Genomic DNA, 11,058 nt, shown 5'->3' on the forward strand with positions numbered 1-11,058 from the left:
AGCATCACCCGAGATGGCATTGTAAAATGAAAATGAAATGTGATATCCAAAAAGTGAGAGAGGTTATTGTAGGTCTCTGCAACATGGTCTTGTAGGAACTAGAATCACATCCATACCTCGCACGAGCTCCGAGATATGCCCTGTCAAAGATCGCAGCCCTATGGGATTTAGTGACCCTTGGGGACATTCCAGTTTAGCGTACTCGAGAACGTTCTAGCGCTGAAGTAGATAGGACGAGGTTGAGGATAGGATTTACCTAGCCACCCAAAGCTAACGAAGCAGATAGTTCGATCCCACGACCTTTTTTCCATTAAGTTGCAAATTTGAGCAACTTTTACAACTTTCAACAATGCAACTTTGCACAAAAAGTGCAATTTTTACATTTTTCACTTTATTCCAATTCTATGACTTAGAAAAGGTTCAAAAATAGTAACACCTCAAAGGAATATAGGAATATAGAAAGTTTTATAGTTATTTCCTAAAAGTTGCTAAATTGTTGCAAAAGTTGCTAATGCAACTTTGCAATTTTTGCATTGACAACATTTGGGTGAATTATGCATTTTGGCTTGGAGGGTATGGAAACTGAAAGGTGTTGATGGGAACATGCTAGATAGGGTAGAACAAACCTATTAAAGCCTAAAAACATCTTAGAGTTGACTGTTTGTATGATTTTCCCATTAGGACCTAGAAGGGTCACTTGGCACATTGTTACAAATTTGCTCATTTTGGGTTGTTACTTGGGTCCATGACCCTATCCTCTACATTAGGATCGATCCTAGGTTTGGGGGTGGATAGAAAAGACCTATAAAGGTATTAAATAATGTAATAAGGCTATCGAAGCCTCTAAAAAATGTAAAAGGCACTAAAAGTGCAATATTTTGTAAAATTGCCAACATTGGCAATATAAGCCAAAATGGACTTAATCAAGTCATGTAAAGGGTCCAAAGGGAGGTTTCATTTGGTTTTGAAAGTCTAAATGAGTTTGAATGAATACACAATATATATCAAATGACTTGTCAAATTTCTAACCATTCTGAAATAACATTTCATTCAAACATACAATTTTCAATCAATTCACTATATATTAAATAACATGTCAAATTATAATCAAATTTGTATCTATATATTGACAAACAATATTTAAAATGGATTACACTAACCTTTTCTATACAAGTAATATTCAAAAAGTCTTCAAATCACGTATCCAATGATTGAATTTGGTGTTTGCTAACTTCCAAAAGTGTTGAAATAGTGTTTTCTATGTTGAAACCCGTGATTTCTATCAGAATAACAGAGTGCATAACAGACCAAAAGCAAAAAATGGATGAAATGGGCCCTAAGGTTGGTTTTTTACCATTTTTAGGTGATTTGAGATAGTGTGTACGCCCTATAACACGTACGCACTATGTGAAATCACATCACTCCCCATCCTCCCTACTCCCCATCCTCCCTACTCTCTATCCTTCCTACTCTCTCTCCCATCCCCTCCCTCTCTCTCTTCCTACTCTCTCTCCCCTCTCCCATCCTTTACTCTCTCTCACTCTCCCTCTCCCACCACCTACTCTCTCTACCTCTCTCACCCTCTCTCCTCTCCCATCCCTGACTCTTTAGATCTCTCACACACACTCTTATCCTCCCTATCTCTCTCCCTCTCCCTCTCCTACCGCCTACTTTCTCTCCCCCATCCCCTACTCTCTCTCTCCTCTCCCATCCCCTTCTTTGTCTCTCTTACACACATTCCCATTCCCCCTATCTCTCTCCCTCTCCCTCTCCCTCTCCCACTCCCTCTCCTATTGCCTACTATATCTCTCTCAAGTCCTCTCTCTCTCCCTCTCTACTCTCTCTCTCTCTCCCATCTTGTACAAGCTCTCTCTGCCACCACCTACTCACTCTCACACTCTCTCCCATTCCCTACTCTGTCTCTCTTACACACACACTGCCATTCCCCCTCTCTCTCTCTCTCATCCCCTACTCTATCTCTCTTACACACACACTCCCATCCGTCCTCTCTCTCTCTCTCCTCTCCCATTCCCTACTCTCTAGATTTGTCACACACTCCCATCCCCGTCTCTCTCCCTCTCCCACTCCCTCTTGCACCGCCTACTATCTCTCTCTCTCTCTCAAGTACTCTCTCTCCCTCTCTACTTTCTCTCTCCCATCCCCTACTCTCACTCTCTCTATTCCATCCCCTACTCTCTCTCACACTCTCTCCCATCCCCTACTCTCTCTCTCTCTCTCTCTCTCTCTCACCCCCATCCCGTACCAGCTCTCTCTGCCACCTCCTACTTTCTCTCAAACTCTCACACTCTCTCCCATCCCTTACTCTATCTCTATTATAAATAAATACACATTCCCATTCCCCCCCTCTCTCTCTCACAGTCCCTGTCCCACTACCTACTCTCTCTCATACCCTACTCTATCTCTCTTACATGCTTCCATTCCACCTCTCTCTCCCTCCCACTCCCTCTCCTACCACCTACTATCTCTCTCTCTCTCTCTCTCTCTCTCTCTCTCTCTCTCTCTCTCTCTCTCTCTCTCTCTCTCCCATCCCTTTGCCATTGCCTACTATCTCTATCTCTCTCTCCCTTCTCTCATTCCCTACTCTCTCTCTCTTTCACACACACACACCCATCCCCCCTCTCTCCTCTTCCATCCCCTACTTTTTCTCTCACTCGCTCTCCCTCTCCCACTCCCTACTCTCTCTCTCTCTCTCTCTCTCTCTCTCTCTCCACTCTCTCTTACATTTTCACACTCTCTCCTATCCCCTACTCTCTCTCTCTCTCTTTCTCTTTGACACACATTTCTATCCCCCCTTTCTCTCCCTCTCCACTCCCTCTCCCATCACCTACTCTCTCTTCCATCCCCTACTCTCTCTCGAACTACTTTGTCTTCCCCCTCTTCCATTCCATACTATCTCTTTCACACACATGCACTCCCATCCTCCTCTCACACACTCTTCCTCTCCCACTCTATCTCCCATCGTCTACTCTCTCTCTCCCCCATCCCCTACTCTTAATTTCTCTCTCCCAACCTGTACTCTCTCTCACACTTCCTCTCTCCCCCATCTCCTACTTTCAATCTCTTTCCCCCATCCCACACTCTCTCTTTTCCACCCCTACTCTCTCTCACACTTCCTCTCTCTCGCATCCTGTACTCTCTCTGCCACCCCTACTCTCTCTCCCATCCTATACTCTCTTTGCCACCCCTACTCTTTTCCACTTTCTCTCTCCCCTCTCCCATTCCCTACTGTCTCTCTACCTCTCTCTCTCTCACACACATAGCCATTCCCTTATCCCCCCCCCACCTAGTTCTCTTATACAATTTAGGTCTTAATAGTGCGTGCGCACTATAGTGCGCATGCGCCACTAAGAAATCATGTTTTAGATAGCGCGTGCATGCTATAGGGTGCACGCGCTATAGAAAGCTTATTTAAACCCAAGCCTAAGGCTTGGTTTTGCCTTGGAGATCCAACCCAAAGGTTTGGAGTTTATGAACAGGTCTAAGACATGTTTTTCAGCAAACATACCAAAAATAATTTTTTTTCTTGTGTGCTCCCCTTCAAGATTCCTCGTGGTTGGGTATCGATAAGATCAGGTTACATAACATTATAGGTCTCTATGTTAGCTATCTAACCATATAATTTATTTTTAATTTGAACAATTTCAAACCTTTCATCTATAATTTCTTTTGAATGTATGTTCATTTTTCTGTCAAAAACCACCATGTACTAATTGGGCTATAGATTTTAGCTCGTTCATCAAATTTTGCAACAACTTAGTTTTTTAGAAACTAGACTCCATTCTACACACTTTGAAAAAAAAAGTTTTGATTTTAGATTAGTTTTCAATTATTTCTAGGGGGAGCATATAGATATTTCACGTTTTTGGGATGTGTCTAGTTAAAAAATTCATTTAAAAAAAAATACACATTATAAAATTACCCGAAAAATCTAGGATAAACGACATAGTGTTAAGTAACTTTTGACCAGAGTGATTAAAGAATTTCAAAAAAAAAGTTAAAATTTTAGGGGGGCCACACTTTGTACTGTGTTATGTTTTTTTTGGAATAAACAGTACCACTTTTTGTGGCCCCTTTTTTTGAAGACCTAAAACTAAACCATTTTGAAAAAAAATTAGTAGTTTAGAAACTAGATTCAAAGGACTACGACTTTTGTTTTTTTCATATCTTAAAATTTTGAGCATAACTATCTTCAAATTCTTGTTGAAGTTCAAAATTTGTAGATTTTAGGGAAAAGGTGTCCACTAATACCCCCCTTTTGGCACCACAACTTTGTGCACTTACCCCAATAGAAAAATTTATCATACTGACAATGATCTTAAACTAACCACTTGGGATGAGAAAGTGAGACTAAAATGAGTGGGACTAAAAATCCCTCCTTTCTATGGCTAGGGCAGTGTTAAGATAGAAAAAATGAAGCCATGTGTTTGGGAACCACCCAAATTAGGCTATTGTAAATTGGTTTTGATGGGACTTCATGAGGAGACCCATGTATTATAGATATTGGATCCTACATTCATGACTACCAAGGTTATGGAGTGGCTTTTTTAGCCAAACCTATAGGGATATAGTCTAATAATGAAGCATAATTATTAGCTCTAATTAAAGGACTTCTTATTTGTTCCTAAGATAGGGGTTGAAAATGTGAAAATTGAAGGAGATTCTACCATAATTATTTATGCCCTCCATAAAGGTTCTATGCCTAATTGGAAACTTGATTCTCTCTTAGCATGAGCAATTAATATTTTAAGGAAGTTTTAAAAATCAATAGTTAACCACATATATAGGGAAGAAAGTACTGGAGCGGATGAATAGGCTAATAAATGGGTTGATGGGTTAGTATCGAGCATCCCTTAAATCCTGGAGTGATGTTCAAATGACCCATAATCAAGTTGAGATATAGTCTAAACATATTTACATATGATAAAAAGAAATTTGATGTTGCCTTTATTTAAATAAATCAATGAATTTATATCTCTCTTGAACTGATATTAATGTTGTTGGATAAATGATCCATGAAAACTTGTCAATACCAATGTTTTATAGGTTTCGGTGGTTCAACTAGTATGGAAGATCTTTCTTGATAGTGTCGGGGAATGTGTCAAGCCTTCCATATTCTAGTGCCTCTAGGAAATCAGCCCTTTATATTTAATTTTTCTGATCTAGTTTTGCTATTGCATAGTTTTTGCCATAAAGTCTATGATTTATTTTGTTGATTTTGAAAGCAAAATAATTGACACTTTCTTGGGTAGAACACTCATTATGATATTTGTTAATTGACACTTCCTTGGGTAGAACACTCATTATGATATTTGTTAGTTGAAGATCTTATAGGTTCAATAGCATTGAAATATAAGGAAAGGAAAAAAAATAAAAATTATCATTAGGAAATGTGTCCATCTCCATAGGTTCTGTTTGCTCCCAATCAATAAGTTCATGATGTATCGGGGTAAGAATTATATGACTGATTTGGTCTAATAGAAATAATGGTCATAATAGATACATGGTTCAAGTAATACATAGTTTTTGCTAGGTCTACAACGTAACTCTCCTCAAGGTGATCCATTGTGTTCAGAATCTAATCATTCTCACTAGAGTCATTATGTTTCTAAAATGTTATTATTCAATTTCCTTGCAATATCTGGACATTTGTTCTTGGCATACATGACCATGAGAGAATTTGGCACATTTATATCTTAAAACATCCTGTTATTAATCATTTTTGCATAAGCTGATTACGAGCATAACTAAATACAAATCAATACAGCAAACCATAAACAAGGCGACATTGACTAAATTAAGTAAACAAACTAAATTAATCAACTCCAATGAATGTATTCTGATCTTTATTTCTAAATATATCTAGATTTATTGCTGATAACATGGCAACTCAATAGGAATAGATAGAATTGATCTCCTACAAATCATGGAAAGTTGTGTAATATGAGTAGTATAAGTATCTATTCTATTCTACATTTTTTTTTTGTGCCTCCATATTTCTACTTTGTCAGCCATGGCTTCTCACAATGCTTTCTCAGCATTTATCTCTTTAATGTTTATTACACCCATCATATTGGCAGCTCATGATTTGCACACTAGTACCATCAATGAGATGTCCAAGTTGCAGAGCATGACAATTGATGAGTATATAAATTATGTTAATCCCCCAGCAGTGCATAAATTTCAGGTTTAATTTCTTCTTAAACTCATTTGTTTCCATTAAGTTATGAAATCCCATTTTTTTTAATCTAACCTCTGTTTTCTACTGTATTTTTTGTTTGTAGAACAAACATGGACAGACCATACGTTGTGTAAAATATGAAGATCAGATATCTCTTCAATCTGGGCATATTAGCGTATGCTTTTACATCCTTCACCTTATTTTTTAGTTGATCAATTCGTGAATATATAAGATTAATCTTAGAATATGAATATATAAGATTAATCTTAGAATCCAAGGTTTTTGGGTTGCAGAAGGATACAAAGAATAATTTTACATACAATAGTTCGTCAAGCAAAGATTGTCCAGAAGGAAGTGTACCCATCTTGGAAATATCTCGTGAAAGTGTTGAAAATTATGGATCTGTGAGAAAATTCTTAAACTCAAGAGCAAGAAAAAGATCAGCAGGTGCCCACACAGATGCTCTCTTCGGAGAGTTTGATCACGAGGTTTGCTATTACTCATCTAATTAGAATGATAAATGGAATTGAATAAAGGTTTATTTTGTATGATCTAACTTTATTTTTGTGAGAGTTGAGTTTGATAATTAAGAAATATTATCTATAAAAGGTTAAATTATGATATTGTTATTAAGATTTATTTGTGTGGATTTTTTCATCAAACTCAATGATCGAAGTTTCATGAGTAGTGGTTTACAAGTGAGTAGTGGTTCACAAGAACTCATGAGATAAGAACTCATGTCTTATGAGAACAAATGAAACACGTTTACACTCATTGTATGGGATCCGACTATCCTCCAACAAAAATGTACAGTTGACCAATTTTCAAAAGATAAAAAATATCATGGATTTTTTTGAAAATTTCAGCGTCTGATATTCATGATCTGAAAACAACAAATTTTTTTGAAAAAATTCACTATGTTTTTGTGAATTTTGGTAAAAAAAAGTTTGACTTTGTTTTGTCTTTGGTGTTTTTTTGGGAGATTAGCTTGTCCCCATTGTATCTAGGTCATGTTCATAGAGGTCAAACATAAAGATGTTTTGGTAGGTCATCCATCACACTACTACTCCAAGTTGAATACGTTTCTGAGGAGTTGTAAAACTCTTACATTTGTTATGACAAACACAAATATACAAGCCAATTCAAGCCCAACCTAAATCACCACAAATATGTACTATTTTATAAATAGACTAAAACCTCTTTTGTTTTATTTTATATATTAACTTAGATGAAACAAATATAGATTTCTTTTACCTGATCTAATTTCATCTCTAATTTGTAGTTGGCAACAGTTCAAATGAGAACCACAGAGAAAGTTCATGAAGTGAAAGCAAGGTTTAATGTGTGGCAACCATTCGTGGCAGTCGGTGATGCTTTTAGTCTCAGCCAAACATGGCTTATTCATGAGCAACCCGATCATTCATACAATGAAACAATAGAAGTTGGATGGCAGGTTTAACAAATTTATTTCTCTTAATTGATAGCTTTAGTTATGGACTTCTATTTTTTTTTATTAAAAATATGTTACATAATATTAATTTATTTTTACTAGTTATTGACATCTAATTTAAAAATAAATAGTAGATATTAAAATATTAAAATATTTTGCAGGTTTATCCTGGTATATCTAATACTTCACACCCTACATTATTTGTTTATTATACGGTAATAATTTAAATAAATTTTACATTATTGAAATTGAAATTTATAATATTATAATATTATAATTGCTTGAAATTATTCTAAAATTATATCTATCAGTTGGATAGGTATAAAAGTACAGGTTGCCTCAATCTACAGTGTTATGGATTTGTTCAAGAAGGAAGATTCTACCCAGGATCAATTATCGATCGTGTTTCAGTATATAATGGTAGACAATTTGATAGTCTAATAAACATTAAAATGGTAAGCATATGCCATCTCTTATTAAATTTTTCTAAAACCTCCACATGACTACAAATTATTTTACATCTTTTAACTATAAATTTTTCTCCATATTGTTGTCATTTATTTTTTATTTTTTTATGATTATTATAGATAAATTACTTTTATCATTTAGTAAATATACCTATATGATGGTTGACTCTAATTGTGATGTATTTGTTTTAGGAAAGAAGGGGAGAAAGTCAAGTTTTTGCAGTTTATTTGCAAGATGAGATAGTGGGTCATTGGCCCGCAGAGCTTTTTAAACAATTGACATCTTTTCCTAATCGAGTTGATTTTGGAGGAGAAGTATCAGTGAGAGCTAAAAAATTGGGAACACCATTCTCAAGGACAGACATGGGTAGTGGACACCACCCTCGAGGAAATTCTGAAAATTTTGGCAAAGCAACTTTTATTAGGAATATAGAATTATTTTCTGCTAATGGGGTTATAACAAAATCAAACAAACATTATGCAGCATTTAAACCAAGTTGTTATGACGTAAAAGGATTTCATACAAAAGATTGGGGGGATTACATATACTTTGGAGGTCCAGGAGGTGATTTACCTGATTGTAAAAATTAAAATATTTTAATATATAGTCTATATTTGTTCAAATTTATCTTCAAATTTATCATTTACATTAATATACGTACATTTTCATCTAATGAATATTTAACGTTAATTACCTTTCTTACCATTAAGTAATATTTTTCTTAGGAAACAATAGCTTTTAAAGGTTCTTGAAAATTATTTTCAAAAAAAAAAAACTACCAATGCCATTACAAAATAAAATGTTGAAGAACAACTAGCCAATAGTAAATCAAAAGGAATTTAAAATGATCAATAAATCTAACAAATTATAATCGATTATTTAAAAGTTCTTTCTTTTTATGAATAACAACAATACTATTATTCAAAGTTTTATGAACACTATTGTCTTGAACATGAACTTACCTTTGTCATGGCTATGAGTCTTTGTAGAAAGACTAAGAGTAGGAAGCATGCTTGTATCATATTGCACCATAACATATGTCTTTCCTTTTATTTTAACACTCACTATGGTTGAGAGAGGGGGTTAGGGCTTAGTTAGAGAGAGAGGTTAAATTAGTTACTGAGAGAATTAGAGTTTAGGATATTTTGAGTGAGTGAGTGTGTGTGTTTGTGTGTGTGCGTGAGAGAGAGAGGGGGGGCACGGTGGGGGGGGGGTTAAGGATTTCGAGGTAGATAGAGAGATGTTAGGAGTTAGTGAGAGAATGAGAGGTTACAAATTCGTAAGAGAGAGATTAGAAGTTACTAATTGAATGAGGAAGTGAGTGTGTTTATTCTCGTGAGAGAGAGAGAGAGAGAGAGAGAGAGAGAGAGAGAGAGAGAGAGAGAGAGAGAGACTATGATAGTACTCTTACCTACATATTCATTCAATGTTTGGGAAATAATGACTACCTATTTTAGACCATACTCGATTGAAATAGTTTGCAAAGAAAATATTGATTTCTTAGGATTATTTTAGTTACATTATGTTGTAGATCTAGTCAATAGCTTTCCAACACATTTTGAATGAAGTCAATTCGACTCTGTATGTGAAAGTTATGGATTCTAGTATAGAGCCTATTTTTATTTCTTCAAAATTGATTAGGTTTTGAAGAAGTGAGATTATGATTTCTCTTCTTCAAAACCTGATCGAGTTTTGAAGATATTTTCATCCTTGGAATATAATCAAGTTTTAAAACTCCATCAGGTTTTGAAGACTCTTTTTGTCCTTGGAACCTAACTTGGTTTCAAAATCTGATCCAATTTTAATTTTTACTATATTTTGACTAGGCTTAGTAACCAAGCCTAGCCACTTTTTTAAATTTCAAATAATCAAATTGGGTTATTCATATCCTAATTGGATTACTTACATTTTTGGTGTTTTTTTTCATGGTGTACACCATCTTGGTGCACATACCCAACTAACTTAATAAAAATAGAATTCTTCCACAAACAAAAACTATGTATTAAAATAGCCCATATTGAAATTACAAAAAATAAAAAATAGAATTTTTTTTGGGTGATGCAACATTTCTCTTACACCCGGGATGCTTTTACACCAAGGTGATGGTAGACAGTGTTATCACATTGGTTTCTTTTTTTAAGGGAAACAAACAAATAATTAAAACAAAATGTCAATCCGTTATCGATTCTTATAGTCCATTCTTTTCAACTATTTCTAAGAGTGATGATAAATTGAAGAAGGCTACAAAGTGGGAGGAAGAGTGATGCAAAAGCATCTTGGGTTTCTTTGCTATCTTGTATCTTGGTAGCTTGGTAGTTGTGCTCAATTACCTTTTACTTGGATTTTCTCAATCATTGTTGTGATACGCTCAGTAGAATGTTTCTTTTCACCAAGTTGCTCGGTTACTATTGCCACCAAGGTGGTTGGTTTCTGTGTCACCAAGTTGGCTTCACATCTTCTATTTCTGGTTGCTTTTGTTGGTTCCTTACTTCATCGAGTGGTTTTGCGTTGGTTCTTCTTTTTGGGCTAATTGCACATGTAATCTGGGTTATGATTAAATAAAGGGATCATTCCTTGGGAAGTGTGTGGACCTATTTTTGGAAATTTCTTTCTCCTATGTTAGAAATAAAAGGTTCTTTGAGTTGTTTTGTCTAGTATGTATAGGGATCCATATTGTAGGCTCAAGTAGGGATTATTTGGGAGAAGAAGTTAGATTTTAGATTCTTGAAATCACAGATCTCACATGTATAAGGACAGTTGTGTAATTGTTTCATTTTGTATTGACCACAACCGAGAATGCCTCACATCCCAACATGTATCAAGACTTTGAATAAATATATGAATCAAATTTGCATTGCTTTCTCTCCTTTCTTATATTGTTCCTTTGTGTTTGTTCAAGTAGGTTGGGTTGGGTAATTGGTGAGCCTCGAGCCCAAGTATC

The 11,058-nt window shown here is 35.5% G+C and overlaps 1 protein-coding gene across 1 annotated transcript; it reads left to right on the plus strand.

Moving 5' to 3' along the window:
• The first annotated feature begins 6,031 nt into the window (after positions 1 to 6,031).
• LOC149556475 (protein neprosin-like) lies at positions 6,032 to 8,707 on the plus strand. The gene is made up of 7 exons (XM_089829854.1): positions 6,032 to 6,205; positions 6,303 to 6,374; positions 6,493 to 6,687; positions 7,482 to 7,652; positions 7,811 to 7,864; positions 7,961 to 8,104; positions 8,309 to 8,707. Exons 1-7 carry the CDS (start codon positions 6,032 to 6,034, stop codon positions 8,705 to 8,707), a joined length of 1,209 nt encoding a protein of 402 aa, XP_089685980.1.
• Positions 8,708 to 11,058: the final 2,351 nt, after the last annotated feature.

Source organism: Cupressus sempervirens, chromosome 5, assembly GCF_028749045.1.
Source record: "Cupressus sempervirens isolate cs-2001-9-10 chromosome 5, ASM2874904v1, whole genome shotgun sequence".
In the NCBI taxonomy this organism is placed as follows: domain Eukaryota; kingdom Viridiplantae; phylum Streptophyta; class Pinopsida; order Cupressales; family Cupressaceae; genus Cupressus; species Cupressus sempervirens.